A 27,382-nucleotide genomic window follows, 5' to 3' on the forward strand; every position below is an offset into this window, starting at 1 on the left:
AGTGTCTCTCAGTAAATAATGTGTTTGCACTATGCTGTCAAGCAGCAGGGGTGATGTGGATAGCACTGACTTGTCATAACAAGAACATGAAAGTATGCCATGAGAGAAGAAAGCCAGAGAGAGAGAGAGAGAGACACATAAAAGGAGAAGGATCGAGGAGAGAGAACGAGATGGAGGGGTGGAGGGCCATACGAGGGTGGAGAGGATGAGATGCACACATACCTCATTAAACGTGGCTCTTTAGAGAGGACGTGTGATGTGTGACTGTGTAATTTAAAAGTTCTTCATGTACAGAACACACTAATAGTATTGTGTGTTCCAGTGTTCTACATTTAAAATTATGGATGTATACTATGATAGGTAAACTTCCTTTGCTTATGCTGTGAGCTGTGTTTTTGATACATTTTTAATTTGACCATTTTACATTTGAGACATCTATCCCACTTATTTTAAACATAGGATTTGTTGAGATTTACAGTAGTTTAGCGCTCCAATTTCATTATCGATTGATCTGTTGATTAATTTCTCAACTAACAGTTTTGTCTATAAGACATCAGAAAATAGTGAAAAATGTCTGTTACAATTTTTCAAAGCCCATTGTTATGTCCTCAAATTGTTTGTTTTGTCTAACCAACAGTCCAATTTACAAAGACGCTTCGTTATTAGCCCATATGAAAGAAAAAAAAAGATGTTTTGAAATTTGTTGTTTGAAAAATTTGTCAAATGAATAATCGGTTATCAAGACAGTTGCGAATTAATCAAACCACACACACGTACACACACGCATGCACACACACACACACACACACACGCGCATGCACACAAAAGAAAGAAAAACATGAAATGGTGTGGTTTTGTCTGAAACCTAATATCAGAATAAAGTTTAGATCTGTCATTGTGTGTCTTGAAATTCAGATACTTGCTTTGAATATACAACTCTGCATTCCATTCAAATAAAAGTGTGTAGGAGATTCAGCACACAGATGGAAAACTATACAAGAGACAAATAAATCTGACCAACATTCCTCTCTATTAACAATACAAATAAGACGGTTTAAGTCAAAGTCAAAACTACGAGGGGCTTTAACGGGCTCTCTTCGGCAGTCATGTGTTCTTCACAATGTGTTGCGAAGGTGTGATGAGGCTCAGCACCTCTGTATGAATTGACTGAGCAGAGCTATTATTGGAGAGAGTCCTTCTCACCTCCTCACTCCTGACAAGTCAGATCACTGAAATATTCAACTCCAGACAGCCGGGAACACTCCTGGACAAAGACAAGAAGAAGAAGAGGTTGAAAAGAAGAAAAGGACGGGAAAGCTGGGACAGATAATGTGAGTAATAACTGCGTTTGTGTGATATTTAGATAAGCCACATTGGGACAGAGAGGTTGAGGATGGTACTGGGATCCTGACCTGGCCGGCTTGAGCTTTTCTATGGTCCAAAGACACACTAGCAGCAGCATTTTACATTATAACGGCCACCAGAGGGCTCCTAAACCAGCAACTGTTATCAGGTAAAACTTGAAATGTCATTGCATTTTTGTTATTTTTATCTAAGGAGATTTCAGATGGTTTTATGAGCCTAAGATATTAAATGGTCTCAATCAAAATATTGTTTTTTTTTACCAAGACAGTGCCTCGCTGACATCAGCTAAAAATAGTATTGAGAAATATCAAAGTAGATATGTGAAAAATATAAAGAAAATCCATACATTATCTAAATTAAGCATAAGAATAATGCAAATCAGAGGTACTAGTTTTTTCTGTGTTCCTTTATCTATATAAGTACAATCATCTTTCTGTTTTTGGTACAGTGTGATACGAATTAAAGTAAGGGGTTCATTTGATGTCTTTTAAGAAAAGTCTTTCTTGATTTATTTATGTGATTTGCTTTGGGAAAATTGCCTGCGTGCGTAAAATAGTTTTTGTTATCCCTGTGATATGCATTCTAATGTTTGGCTGAAACTAATATAAGAATATACTGAAATAAAACAGTCTGAGTGAGAGGGTTTCTCGTAAAAAAAAAAAATAGTCTTTTTACTGGCCAATCAGAAGTCTGTGACGCCCTGCGTGTCACCTGAACTTTACACGTCAAAGCAGTTAATTCATTAATTAACTGATTGAAACACCCGTGTAAAACAGGTAGTGGCAGGAGAGAAGTTGTGCGCAGGCAAGTCATAAGTCACAAGTCAGAGCTGCATGTTGAGTGTGTGTGCACTTCGCTGTAGAAGCGTTGAATCCTGCAGCACCTGCGTCCCCCCCTCCCTGTGATTAACATGGAGCGAACTGAGGAGGTATGGATAGAGCAAACACAACTTCAGCACAGCAACAGTTGGCCGACTCTCTACAATGTCACTGTCTGCACGCTTATCCACAGTGAAATTAAACCCTTTAATCTAACTGTATGTCACCCACCTGCAGCCGGGCAGGATGCCTCTGAACGCAGCAGTCACCGGATACGGCACCGTGGCAGGCCCGAGGCTGTCGGCCAGCGTGGGCGGCTCGGAGTCGGCCCTGCTGCTCGTCCCGGAGCCTGAAGCGGAGCCTTTCCAGCAGTGGCAGCCCCTGACTAAGGAGGAGCTGGAGGTCGCCGCGGGGGGTCCGCGGTGGCGGAAGGCGCGTTGTTACCTGGTGCTGCTGTTCTGGCTGACCTGGCTGGCCATGCTCGCCATCACCATCGCCATCATAGTAATGAGCCCCCGGCCGGTTAAAACGCCGCTCAAGTGGTGGCAGAAGTCGCTGTTCTACCAGCTGCAGCCCGACCTGCTCACGGAGGAGCGAGCCGACGGGTCAGGGGGCATCAATGGTGAGTAAATGCCAGTAACATTAGGGAAATAAGATTTGTGACTATCTACTTTTCTGGTGGCCGCTAAAGTTTAGTTTTTGTAAATCAAAAGAAAAAAAAATCATATTGCTGCGAAAAGTTTTCATGGTGACATTTATGAGCCTTAATGTCAGGGGCGGCATTATTTTTGCTAGGGTGCCCTACACAAAATATGAGTTACTGGGCCCCTATTAACCCACTCTGTGTAATTTATGCAGTTTTCTATATGCTTGAACTAGTTCCAGATTTACTGTGTGGCAATTTGATTAAACACATTGATTAAAGAATTGTGAAAAATGTAAGAACAAAATTTTGACACCAGCATATCTTGAGGCACTTTAAGGCCCTTGTCATGTCTGATGACACTGCAGCTTTAATTATGCCTATTACCAAACACATTTCAATTAAATTGGTGCAATCTAGTTGACATACAGTGAACTTTGAACTGTCTGGGCTCCAGATAAGTTGCCCACTTAATTGCCTGGTTAGTAACCTAGCCTTTTCATTTATTGGTGGAGATCCAGTTCGAATACCAGCTGGCTGATATTGATCCGAGAGCTATGTTGACCGTCACTGTATGAGAACATAACATTTAACAACCTTTGACAAACTCAAGTAAAGTTCCTTGATTACTGAGAATACTAATCTGATGCCAAAGTGTGTCATACTTTGCATAAAGAAGTTGATACCTCTTTCTTCAGGGCGGACTTTATCTCACACTGTGTGCAGACATCCCAGCATTAATATTGCAGGCTACCACATGCTTACAACTAACTTCAGAGAAGTGAAAACATAGCACTTTATTTGGTTGTTTTGGTCCTCCACAGTGAAATGTACCAACTAAAAGATGTTTAAGAACAAAGTGCAGATAAGTAGCCTTGGAAAAGAAAGTATAACGGTTGGATACAACTTGAAGCATGAAAAACTAAACATAAAGAAGTCATGAATACTATTTTAACAAAACATGAATTGCAACTACATAGTGTTTTGAGACAAAAATAAGTTACTAAGTCAGTCTAATGTTTAATCTCTGTCAAGCGCTGTGTAAGCAGCTGCCCTACCTCAGGTCCCTGGGTATAGGCGCTCTAATCCTGGAGGGTCCGTTTGACAAGAAGGCCTCTCCTTTAAACTCCAATGCCACCGGTAAAAGATTTGGGACTTTGCCTCAAATCCAGCATCTGCTTGCAGAGAGCCACAAAGCAGGTGAGTGATGGTCTTCTTTTTGTCAAACAGCCTGCGTAGGTGGACTTAATGAGCTTTTTTTTTTTATTGGGCCTGCAGCTCTGAAAGTGGTGTTCGACGTCTGTGAACTGGATCTATTGGGACCTCAGGATGTAGCGGGAAACGCAGACAAGACATCAAACCTCTCAGCCACAGTACATGTTAAATATTCTCTGGGCATGCTACTTAAAAGTTCTCAGTGATGCTGGATTTCTCAAAATATGCCGATACTTCTCCACAGCATGCACTTCGGTTCTGGCTGGAGCAGGGTGCGGCAGGCTTTGCAATCTGTGACACAGATGCAGCGTATTCAGAAACGGTAAAATGATGCTCGCGCACGTTTCGATGTCTAACGAGCAGAGTTCCAACAAACTCGCCTGTTTTAAAATATATTTCAGACTCTCCTGGAGTGGAAAGGTGTCTTGAAAGAATTCAGCAGTGAGGAGAAGGAAAGGTATCGTTAAACATGCAGTGCAGAGATGTTTGGGAAAAAAAAAAAAAAAAAAAGTATTTATAATATGAAGCTCAAAATGTGCCCGTCTCTTTAGGATTGTGGTGGTAAAACAGACGAAAGACGTTCTGCTTCCTCTAAAATCCTTCGGCCAGGGCAATGTTACGCTGGTAGATGTGGTCATGAGGTCAATTCTGCCATCGTCGCAACACATCCTGTCTGCTAAGGAAGTGGCTGTTTCCATAGAGACACACCTGCAAACAAGAGAAGAAGACGTATGGCCCAGCTGGACAGTAAGACATAGTGTGCTATCAATATTTAAATCGGTTGCAGATTCATTTTCGGATGATCGATTTATCGTTTCGGCGTTAACCGAATGACGTAAATAATTAAATATTTTCTGCAGGTTGGAGGTAAAGCATCCCTTAACTTGAAGAAATTACTCCTGGTGTTGGTGATGACTCTGCCAGGGACACCTGTAGTACGCTACGGCGAAGACATCGACCAAGCACAGGTGAAGTCCCGCCAGACACTTTGAGTCTATAAATTATTAATTAAATTCACATTACCAAATAAAGCTTTTCTGTCTCGCAGAATGCGTCTCTGGAAGTCTGCTCGTCAGATGGAGACACGAACAAATCATCAGACACCCATACAGTGAGCAATAAAGCCAGATGTCCCTCTCGAAATACTTTCAATATTTCCTTAGTCCATTCAAGTAATGTAAAGTTAAAGATGCAAAGCTTTAGTTGGGTAGGTTTCTGTCTGACACTTCTCTCTACCATCCCTCCCGCAGCACAAGGAGAAGAGGCCTTTAGCTTCTGCTCTCTTCTCCACCCTCAGTCACTCCAGAGCCAGAGAAGAAGCTCTTCTGTTTGGCAGTTTCACTTTCCTCCCCTTCAATTCTTCCACCGACAACTCCTCTTCCGCCTCTAACTCCACTCTTCCCCCGATCCTGGCCTTCTTGCGCTCCTGGGGTTGTGTCCACTTCCTCATTCTGCTCAACGTCGGGCCTGAGCCTCACGCCCTGGATCCCGCCTGGGCCCCGAGCCTGCCCAAAGCTGGGGTCTTTGTGGCCAACACGGGAACGGTCCGCTTGGGGTCGACAACTCTGGACACATTGGAACTGCGGCCTCATGAAGCCGTCGTCATCAAACTGTTCGAGGCAGGAAGCTACTCGTAGAGCTCGTCAATTGTGAGGAGATATCTGGATTTGAGTTTCCTCCCACATAACAAAAGTCTGACACAATTGTTTATTTTTAAAGGTGTGATGTGCTCGGGTCACTGGAAATAAAATGATGGTTCTGTGATCCATGTGGCATCATTTGTTGTGAGGATAGTGTGTCCATGTTGGCCTTCTGGAGTCAGTCTATTGATGGGTAAATACAATGAGTGTTTCATTTATAGTAATATAACTTAAGTTACATATCGTGTAGAGAATCAGTTGATGTGGGGCTTTTAGACCGTATCTTATGTCTGTATACTGTAGTAAAGAAAACAATTATTCACATTTTCAGTGATTATAGACTTTTGATAAAAGTCTGTTGGGATAAAATAAGCTGTAAATAGACTGTACTATAGTTGTGTTTTTTTTTTTTTTTTTTTTTTTCAGTTTTATGTGTAGAAATGGGGAAAATGTTTTACAACAATTAGTGATTTTCCCTTAAGATTTAACTTCTTAGATGTATAGATGTATCTTTTTCAGTTTTAGACTTAATTGAAATAACAATATGTGACATAGTTGCATTTGTGCTGGGGGGGAAAAAAGGATGGCTTGCAAGAGGGATAAGGACTGTTTAAAGGGTACTACAATGACCTCAAGAGGTTAATTCTTCCCCATGTCTTAAAAACTGTCTTATACATCAGAGAAACTTGAAATGTCAGGGTTTGTTTCTTAAAAAGTAATTGCGGCTTTTGTTATGAACAAACCCCGCTGCATTGGTGTTGCAATGAGTCAGCCAATTGTGTAAACTGCTGTTAAAACCACATTGTGAGCCGCATCCTAATTACTCTTGTTTGTGAATTCATATACTCTCACACCCTCGGGTGATCTTTTGTTGAGCAACTCAAATGTGGTAACTAAGCAAATTAAGTTTTGCTACTGCTTTGATTTACTTATTGACTCAATCCTTTTTGACACACTATCACTGACAAGTGGTTGCCTGAGGAGGAACGATTAGCAACGCACATCCACTTTTGGAAATGTGTACTCTCATTAACCACACAGTGGTGCTGCAGCACCAGCCGCTGCTCTGCTGCTCTTCCAACTATAACTTTCACATGAGACTTTCGGGCCAGTGGTTAACTAAATCATGACCTACTGACTTTCTTTCATTCTGACAACTTTTACTTGATAGACGAACATGTCATCGCCGTGTAACTAAATGAGGCTTCGTTTATAATTGTTTCATACAGTAAAATAATCTCTCCAAATGGCCACAGTCTTATGAAACAGAGCACTGCATGTCAAATAAATGTTTCCCTGTAGTTGATGTTGGGGGGGCTATAACGAGACAAAAACAAATGATTGTCTCAACTTAAACACAATTATCTTCTGTTTATCTTGTCTGTGCATCCATTTCATCTATCGTGAACGCAGAGTAAACGCGCACAGGCTTTGAAAAACTATACATGGGCCGAGAAAAAGAGCAGCAGGACAGTTAATTAAACATGAAATCAGCATAAACATTTCTCTTTGGAAACACAGACATCAGTTGTATGACTGTTTTTTTATCTTATATTAATATTTTATTTCTCATGAACAAAATGTGTACCATATAACAAACACTATTTTCTTTTATGTATATTTTTTCATTCATTTTGATGGATGTACAACTTAAATATCCTCAAAGACCAAATGTGCAAGTGGTAACGTGTGTCTTACCTCGGGTCATGCATGGCTGTGTATTTGAAGACTATACAGCAAAAAGTTAATGTGCAACACAGCCTTAAAATAAAATATGAATGAACTCAAATGACCATGGCTGTTATCCCTAAATATCTGCAATTCACTGCATAAACCAAACATTAATGACATCATACACGGTGAAAAGGCATAAATACACAATATTTAAATGCATTTAAAGTCACAACAACAAAAAGCTAAATCTCACAGAGTTTACTATTCACAGACAAGCATCATATGTAGTTTGGAAATCAATGAGAATATTGAGGGAAGAAAATGTGCATGCAATAAAGTGACATTATCAGCTGGACAGGAATAGGAATTAACCTTTTACTAACTGTCTCCCCTCTAACGCAGACTGGTCAATCACAGCACAGCTTTGGCCAGCTTGTTACATTTCCAAGTAAATACCAGTGGAGCAAACATTAACAAAGTGTGTTAGCACATCATTAGTTAACGTTAACACTTCTAGGCTACGCTAGCAACTAACGCTATACTGAATGTATACACATGCTGCTTTTGATTTTTAATAGTTGTAACAGTGAGTTAAGACCTACCCGGCTTTGTAGAAGAAGCGTTGTTCCATAAGTTCATTGTCTTTTGACTCGATCCCCAGGGTTTGAGTCAAGGGTTGAGGGCTGGTTCACTTTTACACTGTGATCTGTAGGCTTTAGCTTCTATCTTTATCTTTTTGAATCTGTTTTCAGCTGCTGAACCAGTTTGACATCCTGGATACATCCTTCAAACCCATATTGTAGACATTTTTGCTTTTCACTGAAATCTCTTTTTTCCGAGAATGAGATACACATTTATTCAGGGGGTGCAGCTAGTGACAGTGTGGGCTCCATGGTATCTCTGACAGCTTGACAGACTACCAACAGGTGGCGGGTTTTAGCGAAGGGTCAATTATTCTTAGCTTGGGACTAAAGTAGCCTTCTAAACCCATTTATATCTCAGCTCTCAGGTGTGGTTTGAAAAAAACCAACCTTTTGTCTAGTTTTTTAGAAACCAATCTGATTTCTTGACAGAAGATTGGAGTTCAATTTAAAAAGTGTTTAGTTAAATGCATTTTAGGAGTGAGAGTAATTTGATTATTTCTATAACGGGTACTCACAACAACCGGAAAGATATGATTCTGTAATATTAACACATATCACATGTTCATATTCATAGTACGATCAGTCTGTGCAGGTGGAACAGTGCTGCACTGTGAGTCAGAGTACTCTCTGGTAGGAGCAAGACACATTTCCAAGACCATCACAGGTACAATGTAACACAGCTGAAACACAGACTATAGTATGCACTATATATGCAAGCTATAGTCAGGGAAGTGGATGAATTGTGATAACTTTGGTCACTCTTTAACGTTACATTTAAAACCATAATCAAGCCAACATTTGAATTTGTTCAATACTTTGGTTTATGACAAAATACCTGCACAACTGATGACATTCCTATCAATCCAAGCTGTACTTTGTGTTTTGTTCAAATGAGCTAATTTAAACAAGGAAACATGCTGAACTAAGATGTTGAACATGATACCTGCTAAACATCAACATGCATTTCGCTCAAAGCAACCTTTGTACCAAAGTGAAGCCTTAAAAGGGCCGTGAGCATTGCTGTAGCCTTTTACTCTTGTGACATGACAGACTACTCAAGATTAAAGCCTGCTAATACATTCATATTTATATACCACCTGGCCTGGGAAACCAAATGACAACGTCTCCTCACTTGAATACAATATGTGTCTCTCTTTTGGATCACACTCAACCTGTCACAGATGCGTTTTAATTGTGGTCAAGGGAAATGGATTAACACGTCATCCAGCGATGACTAGGAAATAAACCGCCATCTTCATATTTAGTGCGACCTGCAGGACACGTCATAGATCTGTAGCTGTGATCCATCCATTAGTGGAGTTACCTGGCTGTGTTTTAAAGAAAAGGCTGAGAGAATACACTCCTGCGTATTGTTTACCCATATAGCTTTTACCCAAGTGCACATATTCTGATTCTACAGTATATTATTCATGGGCATGATATGATTTGATGTGTTCCTTAGTGGTACGTTACAGTGCTGTTTGTTTTATGGCACAAGTCTTCCCGCAACTTTGAAACAGTTTCTATTAGTAATTGGAAGTTTAAGACCTTAAGCCTTAAAATGGCGAGTGCACGTATCCTGTATGCAAATGTTAAAATATCATTTCACAAATGTTTTGTCAGACATGGAATCCTCCTAGCTTCCAGTCACCCCCGGGTTCTGTTGGGTCACAGATGTATACTGGAGAACATGTTTGTCTGTGCAACGGTCACGTCTGGGGGGTTGTGCTGCATGTGACTGTCAAGGGGCAAAGACAGAGCGCAGTGTGCCTTCGTCTTCACAGCTGTTCTGCTGAAGCGGCAGCTCAGCAGAGAGCAAAGGTGGTGGAACACAGACTTGCGGCAGATGATGAAGACCCAGGGATCCACGATGGGGTTCAGTGCGTAGAAGCGGAAGGCTGTCAGGTTCTCCGCGTCGCCACAAAATGGGCGAATGGCGTTGATAAAGCCTGCAATCTGAAGAAATAGACGCGTTAGACACAGTTTACTGATCATAGGTTACAAATGTAAAGGCTGGAAAATACAAGAGAGTTGTGTCTGAAGACCTCAGTCTAGGTCTCAGGATACAGAGCACTGCTGGTTTTCTGTCCCAGATTAGATAGCCCTGCTAGTTTTCATTCTGGTTATCGGTCAATCATGTTGCAGCCTTGTTCTGGCGATGCAGAGCTCAACCCTTTACATAGAGCAACTTTGGTGAACATAGGCTACATGCAGGGATCTGCTTCACATTCTCTCCCTAGGAGCAACTCAGCATGCAGTCTTATCTGCAGTTTAGTCTCAACATTCTTGCTCTCTCTCCTCACCATATGTGAGGGTGAGGAGAGGTCTTCGACTTCTTTAAATACCACCTCCTGCTTCCTTTAAAAAAAGATTTTCCTCCTTTCTGCATTGCTCCATTTGTGTTCTCTGCTTAGCTAAGATTTTGCTGGTGTGTTTCTCTAGTAAATGATCAATTTACGTTCCGAGGAATATTGTCTGGACAGTAGCTTTGACACTTTATGCTGGTCATTTTGGTGATTTATTACTAGGATTAGGAAGCTTACATGTAAGGTACTGAGTAAAATGCTATTTGGATATTACCAGACAAGATGAGCATAACTTCTTGGTGTTGTCACACTTAGAGCAGGTTTTCTTTGGTGTCTTGGGTGTGTTTGGTTTTTACCGCTGCTATTACAAGATCACCAGGACATTACGTAATTACACAATGCCTTCAATTTTCAGAAATGTCCTGAATACAGATGCAGAAAACGCTACATGACAAAACTACAACTGTCTTTGTCACCTCACTCCTCTTCTCGATCAACAATTCTCCATTTCCTCCATAAAATATCCAACAAACAGTGGCCTAGTTAAGGGCCTGTGCTGATTGAGTGCTTTTATGCATTGGACGTTAATGTTTCCCTGACGCTAGGGCCTGGACTAAAAACTAATAAGCTAGAGACAGAGTGAGAGGGCCCAGAGGGAGCAGAGGCCAAACCAGACTACCAGAGGGGCCAGCCATGATGGCATGAGGGATATGTCTTCTCCACGCTTATTAACTGGCCAAACTCACACGGATGTGGTCGCTCACAAATTGAGATACACCCATGAGAAAAAACAGAGCGGGAGAGAGGAAGAGGCTGACTGTGTGACTGCAAACCCAAAACAGCAGCAATCATTGTATGATGCTTCTGAGAAGATGTTGAGCTCAGAAGGCATAATAACTTAAAGCCAACACCCTGGAACAGAGTCGTCAACTTAGATGTGTCAGAAATGGTACACATGTAACGGTCCAAAGTGGAACATAACCAGATGTTGCTTTTTTTAAGGAAGTATTGGAGGTTCTGCAAAATTTCATCAATTACACAACTGATGTAGTCAGGATTACTGGCGGATTCTCACTGATTGCATAGGCTTGATACATTGAGGAAAGAGTTTAGGTATTTATGGATTACATTAATACTCACACAGACACACACACACCAAGTCAGGATTGATATGAACACAATTTAAGACAGTTTGGCCTCAGTTCCCTTTCACAGGATAATGTTTGCTGGAGACCGACAAAACATTTCACAATCAGACGGTCAGTCAGTTTTTCCTCCATCATCAGTTACTGCATTCATCTGATTAATGCTTGGCATTTAAATTGAAAATCACTCATGATCAAGTTATGTAAAAGTGTTTGTGTTAAGTTCTTAGTAACTAAAGCAGATCTATTTGCCAGGATGTCAGCACAATATAGGAGGCAGTGGATACAAATGTTTCAAAAGCCTCAGAAATAATAGTGAAATATATCCTTATTTGACCTTAACCTCTCTTACGACAAGAATCCCACCATTAATTGTCTTGGCACATGACCAACAAACAGACCTTATGCTGGCACCAATCTGTTATTTGAATTAATAGTTGAAGTAAAAATGAATCTTAGGCTTACTGGCATAAAACACACTAACAAACACGATGACAAATGCCTCTTGTGCTCAACGCGCAGCTATCGTACACATTGTTCATCATGCGGTGTTGCCAGAACATTTCAAGCATCCTCAGACGCTCTGCCATCTTCCTCGCCCTCTCGCTCCACATGGCCACCCTCACCCTTGCTACCGTTGCTGCATGACACCCTGCCTCTTATGGTCCTCCCGACAAACCTGAAGCCCTGCAGGGAGGGCCACAAATCAAAAACTGTCCTCTCCAAGCACTGCAAGATGTGAGGGCCCAAAAGTGATGAGATGTCAGGCTCTCCTTAAACAGGAGCATATTAATGTATCAGTCTGTGGTTAAAGAGCAGCCCAGAAACGGTATACAGCTGCCGAGGATCAGGGTGATTATTTAGGAGAACAGAGAATCGTGTCGGTGCAGAAAGGAACATAACGTGAGTGTGCTCATAGACATATAAATCCAGCAAAAGCAAATACATTCACACATACTGTATACAGATGCATACAGTACATTTGCAGACAGCTGCATGTACACTGGATTTATACATGCGTAAACACATTCATCTATCACCACCATCCACTGATCTGCAATTTGTTGATGTTCTGATTACTGCAAATCTTCTAGCACCTGGACCCAGTTGGTGTAGGTACATCCTGCCAGAGACACATCATAAGATGCTATTTGGGGCTGATGATTGCTTTGTCTTTCTGGAAACAAGACTGGATGTCTACACTCTACGACCCATTACTTTACATCTCATGGTCCTGGAGGACTCTTCCGAACTCCTTCTTCCTGATCGTGTTTCACTGCAGGATCATTAAACGGGGATGAGAGGAGACAGCGCAGAGATAACAGGCCTTTTAGAGCGGACTGTTTACAGCAGTGAGCCAGCAGGGAGAGAGATAAATGCTACTCGTCTTTAAAGGAGTAGTTCAACATTTTGGGAAACATGCTTGATCCGTCCGAAGGTAAGATGAGAAGATTGATATCAATCTCATGTGTGATTTGTTTGTCTGCCTGGAGCCAGTGGAAACACGCTGTAAACACAACACTGACATATTATCTTTTACGTTAATTAATGGCAAACTTGTCGACTCTTTGCCAGCTAAATGTGTCCCTCTCACTTTAAACACACATTACTGTCTCTTTGGTGTATCCATCAAGGAAAAATAGGTGATTACAGGGTTAGGGCATTCATAATGCATAATTTGTCTTCTAAAACTAAATCTACGCCCTTGGCCGGAGGAAATAGTTACAGCATGTAACTTGTCGTAAAACCACATAATGAGGTATTTAGATTTCTGTTTTATGTGTGGGTTAAACAAACAAAGTACAGCATGTTAACTATTCAGCTTGCACGGTGGTGGGAGGCGTACTAACTGGGCTAAAACAAGGCTTCACACATCCTGTAAAGCTATAATGCTACGTTTTCAGACAACTTGGAACTTGACATTTTCAAAAGAAAAAGTACAATGGACGCCACTCAAAGTCTGAGTTTCTACTTGGTGCAAATCCATCTACTCCGAATTCACGAAGAAGCCATTGTCTCACGTCACAACAACAACAAAGTGCACATTGTAGATGTTAAAACGCCAACTAAAAGGCAACATTAAGTATATTTGTCTGTATTTAATTAAAATACATAGTATCATATAGTAAAACCTGTTCTGCATGGAAATTGATAAAGTAATAAAAATATGTCACCAGTGTTATTAGGGAGCTGGTCACACTAAAAAATCTCTGTGCATAAGTCATTAAGTCATTAAAAAACCTAAAAATGCCCAGAAATGAGGAGACAACACTGCTGAGAGTTCAACAGTATGTGCATATGCCAAAGAAACATCATTTGTCACGGTCAGCCATGGTTTTTTGTTTGTTTGGCGTCGTGCACCTGGAACGCTTGAAGGTCAGAAGTTGGAAATTCGGTTAGTTGTCTGGAAAGCAGCATTGGTGTTTCTACACTGAAGGGGAATTTCCCTGATTCACAATCTACAGTTAGGAAGTTAGTGAGGAGGTGGCTTGTGTCATCTGAGATACAGAGAGGAAGAAAGAGTGGGTGTGCGCTGTCAAGCGCTTCAACATGTAATCAATTTGTCCATTATGTCAATGTCTCCTCAGGCTTTGTTTAGTTACTTTTACACCACAGAAAACAAATCTCTAACTTCCCACATTGTTTTTCAGTATTAAGCCATTCACCTAGGAAGCATTACCGGAGTCATATAAATGTAAATGTGTTCTGTTTCAGGAGCAGGAAAACGTCAAATCAAATGTTAATGAATGGCAGCAATGTAAGGCAGTAAAGTCAGCTTGTGTTTGTCTTCAGACAAGTTTCATCAGGGAAATAATGCTGTCTAAACATCCATTAGTGAGTTCCCTCTTTAAGAAGCGCCCGAGGCTGCACCGAGTTACCTGGAGCCATTAGGCCTTTCACCGGCATTGTGTTAAATGGACTTCAGCGAGAAAACTATTCCAGAGAACAGGCGCCACTCTGACACTCAATCCAGTCAAATATCTGCAAGGAAAAGTGACGAAAGTGCAAGATAACAAAACGTTTTACGTGCACTCACACAGAGTTGCATTATGCCATAAATCATGCATGTTGTTCTATGCATCTTTCTCTTCCTCTGTTTGTGAAGACACTGTATAATAAATACAGCCTTTATGTCCACAGAAGCTATGTCACCATAATCTTTCTCCTAAATAATGTAAGAAGAAGACTTAAAAGCAAACATAAAGAGTCAGAGTGAGCTCTCTGATGAGTAAACTCTCACGCGTACACATGTGGGAAGCTGTAGGAGTACTGCTAGACAACTGACCACAACTGCTGACAAAAAAACAACTATGCAGCAACGCCAAAGAGGAAGTGGAAGCAACTGTGAAAACCCAACTAAACATTTAGCAAAGTGAAGTGAAAGATTTGGTGGGCTGATTATATGTGTCAATACATGATAAGAGTAGGTTGGCAGTGTTGCAAAGCTGTGTCGCTGTTGCAACAGGCGAGAGACTCAAGAGGTGTTAAACGCAGCTCCTCTATGACAGAGACAAAGCTGCGAGAGCCGCATGCTGCCTACACTGTGCATACTAGATTTGACTTGTTGATGCCATGTATGCACTTTGTGGTTAGTGGTAGATTATCTTCTGAGAGATGTTAATGCCAAGAAGTCATGTTCTTTGTGATGTAGTGAAAAAATACTGTTAAACTTGTTTCATTTCACGATTAGATTAAAAAAAAAATTTGCCAGCAGTTGAGCACAATACAAGCTTTATAAATTGTATCTTTTATTTTCATTGGCAACGATTCACTTGAAAACATTTGTCTGTTTTAAAACCTAAGTCCTATTTTATCCAAGTTTATTCATTATTGCTGAGTTCTGGGAAATGTACTCTAAAATTTGCTAAAAAATATGTCGCTCTTTGGGTAGAAACAAGGTCATTTCATGTGGTCTCAGAGGTGGAGTGTTGTTAGAAAGTAAGACGGGCAATTTTACTGTGGCTCTACTCGCTGTTTGCTGTTCAGTTTCATTTCAAGATCATTTTCTTTGGCATTTCAGCAAAGCTAACTGAATACAGACTGTAGCAGGACAAATAATCAGCAGCACATTACGCGCAAAAAATAATTCCAAATCTTGACACGCACTGCTGCCAGCCTGCTGTTGACTTTCCCAAGTGCATGTGTCACACACAGTCTGTAAGTGTTTTTATACATTTTAGATACATTTCATTTAACTAATATGAGTTGACATGACAGCACTATTACAACATTGTTTTTGGTTAAACACAGGACGATTGCGCATTAAACTACTGACTTTGCTGTGTGCTGCAGTAATGCTAATGCTAAGTAACACCACCTGCTGCATACAGGTCTACATTTGAATGTTACTATATATACATATAACACTTTTTTTTTTCATTCTGCAGTCACTGTGCAACTTTGCATAATTCATACTGTGTAATACAAATGTGCTTCCTCTTTATGCTGCTAATGTGAATTAAGGACAACCTCAAAGCACTTCGACAATGGCAAGTATGTGGACACGTAAATGCTGATACATGCAAGTAAGCTGTTCTTGCATGCTGTTTTTGATCCGCAATTATGCTGGGAAAGCTTGTTTTTTTCCTAAATAATGATCTCTTTGTCAGGACAGTTGGTATCCAGCATTCCTCCCTGTCAACATCCAACTGTGAGATTTACCTACGGGTCTGCGGGAACCATACATCTGTGTGCTGGGTGGGTGTCTGCTTGGGCAACAGTAGAAAGGATGGATGCCTGGATTATGGCATTCATCAGTGCACATCCGACTTCCTACAGACTAGTGGACTCCTAAAATAGATTATAATATATAATACGTATATATAAATTAAAAGACACTGCGCTTTATTTCCATGTCCTTTCAGGGACTGCCTATTGGTCAAACAGACCATTTTTCTAAGACCCCCAATAGTTCAAAACTGCCCAATTTGTCCGACAGCACGTTATCCCCAAAAACAAGCGCTCATTGTATCCCGAAGGCCCTTTGCTCCGAAAATACAAACCCTCCCTACAACAAGCACATGTTTAATTATTATGCAGAATGATCTCACATACAGCCGTCTCAGTTAAATTCAGATTTTATCTCACTGAACAAAAAACTAATTCCCAGTAAAAATGATGATAGAAATCCAAAAGAAAACAGTTTCATGCAAAAGATACATCCAGTTTCAATATACAAGTGTTCTTCACAATCGACAAATACTTTTTCTCTTCCTGAAAAATGATCTTTTCATCACCAAGCCTTCACCAATTGGTTTGTTTTTTCCCAAATTTTACTCAGCCTGCTTTCATTCACATCATATTCCATAACTGAGCTACACATATAAACAAATATAAAGTCACAAGGGGGGCGGAGGTGAGTGGGGGGGATTTTATTCCCATCAAATATATTTCATGTAGAGTTCACTGGAACTTAAAATCCCAAACCACCACTGGCTGCCTGGTTGCAATTATCTTGTTGAATTTGTTTTGTCCAAGTTGTCCAAGTGCGCATACACTCTTTGAAGGGAGATGTCGTTTTATGGGCGGCACAAAAAACATTTTGGGAAGACGGCACAGAAGATAGTGCCGCCCGCCTGTTCCCAGAATTTAAAACAAAACTGACTCACTGATGGATGACTGCACTGAAAACTCCAATAGCATCCATGCCTCCTTTCATCAGTGACTCCGTTACACTGAAAGATGTATTTGTTTGCAAGAAATCACAAGGGTGAATTCCTATGTTATGCGTTTTCTGTCTTGACATGAACTGAAACGCGTCCACCTCATGTCATCTTAATCAAGCTGATTCTCCAGTGTTATTTAATATCCGGCTTGTATTACTGGTGGATATCCGCCATTTCACAAATTCACACGTCCCTCAGCACAACAACAGAAGATCATCACATTCTGTCTCACTTAGAGTTTATTTGATGTGAGGGTTTTGTATTTCACTACTGCGGCTCAGCCAAGTTTTATTAGGCCATATGTCTCCCGAGACTGCAGGCAAGGTGGAGCACGAAACAAGATTCCTATTCTTCTTTGTGCACCAACATTTTCTGAAAGATGTAATTAATAAGTTAACACTGGGGGGGGGGGGGGGGGTTTCGGTTTGCCGGTTCCATTTCGGATCCGGTTTGCAGTTGACAACATACCTGGATTTTCTTTTCCAACATTAACAAATTTCTCATCAAACCCTTAATCTCTCCCCACTTTTTTTATTTGTAAAGACCAAAAAAAACTAAAACATATGAAAGTCAGCTTTCATTTAGTCAAACATCACTGATGGCAGATTAGATCAGCTGTACCTAATTAACAATAATTAGGTTACAGCCAAAGATGGTTTGTGAGTGGAAGGACACGTCACTCTATTGTAGCACTGGACTGTGTCTTTTGTGGTTCAACAGGGACCAACAGAGTGGTGGCTCTTCTTTAGAGAAATGATCTAGCTGACCACCTCACGATAATCCCAACGCTCTGGTGATGAACCTACAGAGAATTATCAGCCAAACCTGCAGCTCCCTGCAGCTTTACAATCAGTTAACCAAGCCATATATTTGTTGAAGCAAAACTCCTTTTACAGTGCGTCTGATCCTCCTGAAATATATCTCTGAAGTTGCCGTGTTAAATTTTAGTATGTTTACTTTTATATTGGGTTTTCAAAAACATGAAAGGAGCTCAAAATAGATTTTAAAGTCTAGAACTGTTTTTAAAACTTGTTGATTAAAACTGTTTAATAAGTATACTGGGAAGAAACAAATATCAATATATATAAGTCTCTGCATATCAAATGACTCCACAAGAGGTCCCAACCCTAAGGTTGAGAAACTCTACACTTGGGTGTGGAGCTCACTTCACTCGATGCTGTTTGAACAATGAAATTGTAGATGGATGGACAAATAACTGGCCACACATGGCATGGCAAGAACCTAAAAAGGCAAATATGGAGAACACTAATGTCTTTGTACATACGGTAAACGGCTGCGTGTGAAAGATCTAAGAATTTCTGTATGTCTTGGTAACAACTCTGAGTATTTTAACCTTTCTGTCTGACTGACCTATTTAGAAAGATGCACGCAACCCACTAACCTAACAAACTACTACACACCAGCGCATTAAAGGGATGTCCTCCCTTTGCTCTCTCAAAGACAAACACAAGACAGACACCATTGAGTAAACACTTAGCTGTGCCTTGCTTGCAAAGACAGAAAACATTCATTGAAGTTTCTGATGCACAAAAATCGAAACAAGAGCAGATCTGCAGGAAAACACATTTCTAGTCTTCCTCAACTAGTGTCAGGTGAGCTCATCTGGGATGCTAATGACATGAAAAAAATCCTGGTTTTAAATGGTATACATATGCATTTAAACATACAATTAAAAAGAACATAAACAATGATGACGATGATGATGACAAATAGACCAAAAAAGAAGAAAGGAAGAATCTCGCGGATTGATGCTGCTCTTATTTTCACATGAGTAATGAGACAGAGTTTACGTACATTCATCCATCGTTATCTGATCTCAGTGTTTGCTCGCCATTTTTACTCTGCAATATTGACAGCAATCATCAACCGCACAGCTACTCCCATACTTAGAGTGATAGCATGTGTCATATCAGAGTGAAAACTGGGAACTATAATCTACCCTCTTGAGCTTACAAACCGACACAACTAATAACATTTGCGAAGATCAATACACTTTATTATTTGGTCAATGTAATACAAGGTTAGATGAGGGCACTAAAACTATTAGAAAAGTAGATCCTGCAGGGAAAAGTAGAATGTGTTCACGTGTTTCGTGCTCCAATAACAAATGAATATGTTCCGACCTGGACAGAAATCTTGAACAAACACCGCAAGAAATACTCAACGAACAAGGACAATGAAAACATGTGTCCACAGCTAATGGCAAGAATTAAAGGTAACAACGACACTGTCTTTAGTCAAACTAGATTGCACAGATGCAGACAGTGTAATGAAAATGTGTATTCTTGCACTGTTTACGCAGAAAGATCTTTCAATGTTAATTGACTCATCGAGACATCCTGTAAAAACACCACTGATCCCCCCCCCCCCCCCCCCCCCACACACACGCACACTATTTCATTTGTCAATGCAATAGTTAAGCAGAACATCTGTTAATTTCTGGACCGCACAAATTATGAAAACATGTTTCCACACTGTGTTGCAAATTGCACATTTGTTGCCAACACTTCTTAGCTTTTGTTGAAAGATGTTTGTCAAAGTGTGAATTCACATCAAAGAAATATTTGGGGCCAGTTTTTCTATTTTCTATCATTTAATACGCCCAATATTGACAATGCAAATGATTGACAAACACACAATGGATTTATCAAGGGCACCGTATAACATTTTGTTAACAATGATCTATTTTTCTATCAAGGACATGTTATTTAAAGGGGTATTGAGAGTTAAGCAGTACGAGGGAACAATAGCATTTGAGGGTATTTTCTTGCTCTATATCCCGCTTTTCGTACCACAGTGATGGAAATATGTGGTAAGCAGTCTGACTGGAAGTAGACTGAGATCATTCAAGGGACAGGGAGCTAGGAGGCATTATGCATGAACACATGAAGCCCCAAGCAGGATATGGTTCACATTTGCGGTACGAGTATTCATTTTAACATTGTGTCGAGTAAAGTTGTGCTGTAAACAGTAAAGCTGGGACACATTAGGGCTACACTCACTGTTTTCACTTCTTGAGACAAATATGACAACTCACGCATTAACAAAATTTAAGACGGTGGAGTGAACAAGACTGCAAGTATCAACACTTTAAAGTGCTTTTAATCAATATTTTCATATTAACCATAAAATCACATGACTAATTTTATGTGAAAGGAGTCGCTCGCAGTGACGAACCAACAGCGAATCATCACCCGCCTCTGCTTTTTCCCCCCCGACCTCAACAAAGCATATTAGCGCACCTACTGTTCTGTTTGCTATCTCCGATCTCCTCTCCTCATCTGTCTCTTTTCATCATCCTGTGCCTCAGCCATTACAAATCCCTTCAGCACCTGTTCACACCTCTCATTGTCCGACTGAAGCCTAAGGCCGTGCTCTTCAGCAACCACACACACTTTGACACATTAAAGGGGTTCAACCTAATTAACTCTGAGATCTTTATAATATTTGTTGTCCACTTTCTCCTGTGTGGCTCAAACCGAGTAAATCGTGACAACAAACAAAGCAGGATAAAATATACAGGGCGGGATTAGCAAGCCTGCAGCTTTGTGGCTACTGTAATAGGAGCAAATGTGTGTTCGCATATGAAGTGTGCGTAAGTTGTGCACATGTCGAATGGAGGTTTAAGCGTACATCCACTAAGAAAGGGAATCCTCATTGTTTAGCCCACAGAAGGCAGCTGCTGAATGCAGAGCATCATCTGTCATTATAGAATAGCTCACAATGAGATGTATCTCCCAGCAGCACCTCAAGCACAGAGCTGTCTCTCATCTTGACTCTGTCACAGCATGCGTGTCTCTACATCTCTCACTGTGCCATTTCCATGTCTCAAAATAATGCAGCGGTCATGGTACACCACGCTGCCAACACAATTAGTTCAACCATTATTTCCACATGTGCCTGTTGCACAAGCAGACTCATCAGAGACCACCTCTATCAAGCATTACAGGGATTTCCGCTTTGAGTCATCTTGAATGAGTCTCGATTAGGGGACTTCGGCTCTTGGCCCACACTGATGATTGACTGAATCTGGATCCAGTTTGGATGTTGGGAGTCAATAGGATGTAATCCTTTATATTTCCAAGGGCATTCCAGTCTGGGCCATGACTGGGCCTGTCGAGGGATTTTAGAGCTCCTGGCTGTTTTGAAACTTTCCAAGGTAGATTTAGCTGTATGCTTACGGGCATATACACTGAAACATTTATCCAATGTTTTAGTTGTTTTAAAGCAGACTCTCATATAGAATTAGTTTGTATCTGACTCCGTTAACTGGTTTCTCAATCCTTCTTCAGTCTCAGGGTCCTTTAAAAAGGCGAACACGTGTTTTTTTGAGTCTTCAAACTGAATATTTTGCTTCATACTGTTTTTTTTTTTTGTCTTCTGCCTAGTCTGCCAGACAACCAAGATTTATGAGGCGCCGCACCGATTCCTGAAGGCATGATGTCCTGGGACTGTATATGTGTCAGAGCAGCTGTCGACCGTCCTGACAAGCAGCCCTCGTGCACAGTTTGCTCAGAGCTATGGGAAGTGGTTTGGCATTTCCATTTTTCCTTTTCCAAATCCCAGAACCTACTGTGATCTTGTGAACCCCCAAGAGTTATCTTTCCTTTGCAGTTCAATCTTTATTTGGTGACCACAGGGGTGAGAAAAAAGGATTGGGAGCAAGAGGGACAACATGCAATAAAATTCTCAGATTGATGTTAAAGTCATTCGTGCACTTATCCCAGTGGCAAGTACTAATTAATAAAATCAAAAACAGTCCATGCATGCACACATGGTGACGCAATACATGGTCATGCTGAGGGTATTAAGGCTCTTCGACTGATCTACAGGTGGGGAAACTTGCCAGCAAATGTAGCATTCTGCCAACAAAGGCATGATATGAAGAGGACTAATGGCCAAAACTGTGTTTTGTGAGGCCACAGTGACCTTTGACCCTCAATCAATTTACCCATGATAATAATAATGTAAACCTTCAATTCTTCATTCTGTATCCAACTTCCTGACCTCTAGTCTACCATTTAGCACGTAATGTCACTCTACTGATCACAGCATCGAGTCTTTTCTGAACACTTAGTTTAAATCATCTCATTACGGCTGATATATTGATACTTAGAATACTTTCAACAGCGCAGTGAGGTACAATTGAGTTAATGGATCTTTGTTGCACTGCAACAATTCGAAAAGAGTCTGCTGACTAAGACACGGCAGCTACACTAATGGAAACCTTTAATCATTAAGTCAAAGCATTGAAATCAATCCCACAGTGCTGCACTGGATTAAAGTTGGTAACCTAAACCCTAACCTGCCCTGGGGTTATTTATAAATATATGTTTTTACAGTCTGAACTATTGATTCACATGATAAAGGGTGACATTTTGAGCTAAAACTAAAAATAGTTCATGATATGAGGGCATCACTCTATTGATCCAGTTATTGATTCGGAGCATATGGAACATATGGAAGTCTGTGTAGTTTCCATGGGAGCAGCAGGGAGGGGGAGGTATTGGTGATTGTCAAGCTATCAGTCTGAGCCGGTCGCCTGCAGAGCAAAGCTTTGATCATTTATAAGATGAAGACAAGACAAAGAGGAAAGTTGATTTCCCTTTCAGAGGGAAACCTTCTGTCAAGACTCGAGAAATAATGACCTGAAATACCCACATGAGTCACATGAATCGACAGAGCAATTATTCCATATAGAGCAGCAGCTAAGCATGATCAGCTTTAACGCTAATCCATTTTTTTATATCTTATTTTTCATTAATTGATCATTATGTCGTTCTAAAGATTTCCATCACAAAACCTCTTAGTGCAAGAGGTGACATCCATGTTTGTATTTGTGCTTTTGATATAAACGACTAACTCTCTTTTAATCAACTTACCATTCCAGCACTGTTTCCTAAGGGGTTCAAATCACAAGTTTCGTCGGTTTGATTCCATTCAGGGGCGATGGATCGACAATATCTTGGGCTCATTTAACACCATCGGTTACATCGATGTCAACTCACAAAAAGCAACGAAAGTATGATTTGACTATTATTTTTACTGGGCTCCGTAGGAAGGAGGTGCACTGACGTAAATAGTGATGGACGTGCCATGGGAATTTCAACATAAAGGCGTATGTCACGATAATGTTAAATCATCACAACTGTGTTATATTCTTGCTTTTATGTATGTTGATTTTATTGTCAGTTTGGTGGTGTACATCAACCTGACATAATGTATCTCTAATAGTGTTTCACTACACTGGGAGAGGAGGCTTTGAACCCCATCCTATAGCTGGAGATGGATTTTTTCTCAGGCACTACATCACACTAACAATGTGTCAATAGTCCTTCCTAGAACAAACCATGATAGACCTCATGTTTCACGCTACATCAAACAAATCAAATGTTCTTTCACAGAACAGCAGCGGTGATAACATTCACCACGTCACGTTCTATTGGTTAATGGCACCTTATCTGCTTCTGCCGTCTACTGCAAATTGCACAGCGAGGTTTAAATTAATGGGAAGTGATATGCGACATAAGGCCAGGGCTGTGGACCGACAAGCCTGGGAAGCTGGTGTGATTCAGGTAACAGTGAACAGGACAAACATTCACAGCCAACAGAGAACTCTTCAGAATGACATCAGCCCACCACACCACCTCCAAAAAAAAGAACTAGCTTTTTCTGAGAAACTCCCACACATCTGATCATCACAACTCCCCGATTACAATCACATGTGATCTTTTGCCTCCTGAATAATAAATACCCTTGCTGGTCCTCATCGTTTTTTGTCAAACTCAGCAAATACAACATTTCGCAACTTGATCTGTGAATGCAAAGTCTGCAACATTATTCAGTTCTCTGATTCTATCGTATTTCACCTCCTCTGCTTACATTGAGAAAAGGAAGCATTCATTTTCAAGTATCTGTTTTCCATCTCACCCACATCTACCAGCGTGCAGGCTGATGAGGGCAAAGCGCAGACAGAGCCCATTCTTCAGAGCTTGAAATCATCCTCCAATGTATATTCAGTTACACGAGAAAAGAGAGAGAAACTTAAGACTAACCAGAAACAAATGTTACACACGCGAGAATGATGACTGGGAGCAGCTTATATACTTGCGTATGTGAAGGGACAAACTTCTGAGCTGTGTCAGTACTGAGAGTAGTAAGTATGCATATTACTATATTTGCATTGCAATAAACTTCTCGCAAACATCTGATGTGCTTCAGGCAAACTAACTGGTATTAATCATGAAGCTGCATCTGTCTGGAAACATGTCAAGTCTGCTGATCATAACCACCGTCACAGTTGTTTCAGTTACAACCACAAGATGTACATACACAAGCGCAAACAAGCACACAAACACAGACACACAGGTCTGCTGAGATGACGGATGAATCACTAATTACTTAATAACAGGGTATTGACTGATCATGCTCGTGACTCCAGATTTTTTGATAGAGACGTTTGACTTGGGAATATTGATGAGTAAATCTAAAAATTGTGTTGTAAAGTAATCAAATCTATTTAGAGAACAGTGGAACAATGTTTAAGCACTGAGGAAACACAGGTCTTGGTGAACACGTACACTTTGGAAGTGGTGAAGTTATGGTTTCAGTTTCCTGAAGCCTGACTCAAAGTGTTGACAAGTATGTATCGTCATCACTGCTAATCCCCCAGGGCCTCCTCTTCTCACAACTCTGGGCGAATGCCACTGCATGCACCGTGGGTTACCACAAACCATCCAGATGCAGACAATGAGTAGTAGGTGAACACTTTTTACGGCTTCCTGGAAACTACCTGATCATCAGACCACCGCTGTTAACAGGGTTAACATGAAAGCCGGCATACCTATATAATAAAACCCACATTAATCACATCCTCCAGCTGGTTTTTATCTCCCAAAAACTTGACTTTCCTCAGTACCTCTGACTAATGCTCATGGGCACAGACAGACGGGAGGCTGGTTAACCTCAGACTCCTCCCAGAGGAGCTTTGTCCGGTGGGAAAGGCAAGGCCCAGACCAGTCCTCCAGGGTTGTCAGGTTTTGCACACTCCTCTCTAACAGAGACAGATATGGAGCCAAGTAGACACACATGCCTTGTGTGGTGAAGGCTGCACTCCCAGGCACACCTTATATTAGCGGGGCCAGCCAGCAGAGCAAAGCACAATCGCTTGGGAGACACCAACAGGGCATACAAACACATACCACTGCAACAAAAGAATTAACGGTCGCCATTCCTGCTGAGCTTTCTATGTACAGAATGATTACAGAATGAGGGGAAGGAATTCTTTTTAGGAGAAACTATTTATGCTGGAAACCCTTTACTGGCGGTTTTCAGATGTACATCCAGTCAGCGTTGATGATAACAATAACTCCCTTTCTCTGTTCCCGTTTCAATTCAAGCTCTCCCTCTTTTTTTTCGCGGAGGAGTTTTGGTTCATATTTCAACAACTGCATAAATGATACATCAAGGTTTCAGCTCTTTCTTCCTTTTTCAACTGTAAAATGATATATCATGATTCAGAGATACAAACCTGCCATAAATGCTGAGGACGAAGCACAACATGTGTTCTGAGTGAGAGGGAGTGGGACACACAAACGCACACTGAGGGAAGGTCAAATGAAAACTCACGGTGAGTGGCAGCGAGCAGACCACAAAGATGACAGTGATGAGCGCCAGCAGCACCAGGTGGTCCATCTCCTTTTCTCCCTGTACGAACCAGGCCAGGCTCAACCTCCTCCTCCCCGTCGACCCAACCGAGCCGCGCCGCATCATCTGGTTCCGGTGCATCTGGCACAGGCTGACAATCACTGAACCGTTGCACACAAACACAGCAAAGATCAGCAGCGCCATGAAGGAGGAGTAGGACAAAGAGAAGGCCAGCACCAAGTTGGCCTGTTCATCCCCTGTTGCATCCATGTCGATGAAGCACCACGTGCCGGGACAGTACTGTCTGAATTTGCCGTAGCCGCAGTATGGCAGCAGACAGAAGCCCAAAGAAAAGAGGTAAATAAAGAAAAGGGTGAATTTGGCAAACCTGCGGCGGATGTGTACAGAGTAAAAGTAAGGGTGGCTGATGGCCAGGCAGCGCTCCACGGCCATGGCACACAGGATGAGCGTGGGCGCCAGGCCGAAAAAACTCATGGCAAAGCCAAAGTGCTTGCACAGGCCCTCACCGCCCAGACTTATCAGGGACATGTTGCGGGCGTAGCAGATGAACACAGGTGGGCTGAGGAGGCAGGTGCCCAGCAGGTCGGTGAGGGCCAGGCCGGTCACCAGGATGCAGAAGACAGAAGACCTGGAGCGATGCTCCTTCCGGTGCACCCCGAGGATGAAGAGAGCCAGCAGGTTTCCCACCACGCCAGCCAAAAACATGATGATGCTTGTCGCCGGCTTGCCATCTTCATTCACGATGAGACTGTCATTGCACGTGATATTGTAACACGATTCGTTTGAAACCATGCTTTTGTTCATGTTTAACTCACGCCAGAGAAATATGCCTGCTCAGTGTGGAATAAATAAGGAATTCCCAAGCAACAAATGGAGATCCTGACCTCTTGACACCATCATTTGGCAACACTGAAGGCAGGTGTGTGTGGTAAGTCCCATAATGATGCGTTGACTAAAGACGTCTGTCTCTCTCTTTTATTGCAGACAGTTTTGGAATCTTTCTGTGAAACAAATAACACAAGAAAAAAAAGTTGCTTAGTGCTTTCTTTCATTCCCCCATCATGTTAACATGTTAACAATGTTCTTATCATAGTTTTAGTGACAAATAATCACTTACCTTTCATTGGCTCTGCCTGAGAGAAGAAATACTGAAGCATTTAAAAGTAACTAGCCTGCTCCTCCTCCATCTTCTTCTTCTTCTTCTGCAGATTCAGGCTCATACTTTGTAAAATATTTAGCGGATACGGAGTTTAAAACTGCCGCTGCCGGTAACGTGTCGGCAGTACTGAACTCACAGGAGAGAGAGGAACACTGAGTAAGATCCGCCTTTCTCCGCTTACTTTCTGCGTCTGTCTCTCTTGCCGCACCTCCCAGTCTCTTTCGGATCGACGTTAAAGTCCCACCCACTGTGCTGCTGCAGCCAAAGACGCTGACAGACTTTATTCAAAAGACCATTTAGATTAAATAAAGGCGAACATCAAATTCACTTGTTTATGCTGGCTATTAATCAGCATGAACTGTTTGTGGAGTTATTTTCTTCCTTGTTTCAAGGTATGGTGCATGTTTGTGTCCAGAAAT

General features: G+C 41.3%; 2 protein-coding genes across 2 annotated transcripts; one reads left to right on the plus strand and one right to left on the minus strand.

Moving 5' to 3' along the window:
- Window positions 1-2,429: 2,429 nt before the first annotated feature.
- On the plus strand, window positions 2,430-7,073 carry LOC142959485 (amino acid transporter heavy chain SLC3A2). The gene is made up of 8 exons (XM_076100768.1): window positions 2,430-2,805; window positions 3,862-4,026; window positions 4,105-4,205; window positions 4,286-4,363; window positions 4,443-4,498; window positions 4,593-4,788; window positions 4,902-5,009; window positions 5,292-7,073. Exons 1-8 carry the CDS (start codon window positions 2,430-2,432, stop codon window positions 5,676-5,678), a joined length of 1,467 nt encoding a protein of 488 aa, XP_075956883.1. The 3' UTR covers window positions 5,679-7,073.
- A 473-nt stretch (window positions 7,074-7,546) lies between these two features.
- On the minus strand, window positions 7,547-27,054 carry ptgir (prostaglandin I2 receptor). The gene is made up of 3 exons (XM_076101002.1): window positions 26,922-27,054; window positions 25,766-26,805; window positions 7,547-9,955 (listed from the first exon to the last, which is right to left on the minus strand). Exons 2-3 carry the CDS (start codon window positions 26,606-26,608, stop codon window positions 9,668-9,670), a joined length of 1,131 nt encoding a protein of 376 aa, XP_075957117.1. The 5' UTR covers window positions 26,609-26,805; window positions 26,922-27,054; the 3' UTR covers window positions 7,547-9,667.
- Window positions 27,055-27,382: the final 328 nt, after the last annotated feature.

The sequence above is a fragment of the Anarhichas minor genome, unplaced genomic scaffold, assembly GCF_050575085.1.
Source record: "Anarhichas minor isolate MPS153535 unplaced genomic scaffold, ASM5057508v1 ptg000026l, whole genome shotgun sequence".
NCBI classification, from domain to species: Eukaryota; Metazoa; Chordata; class Actinopteri; order Perciformes; family Anarhichadidae; genus Anarhichas; species Anarhichas minor.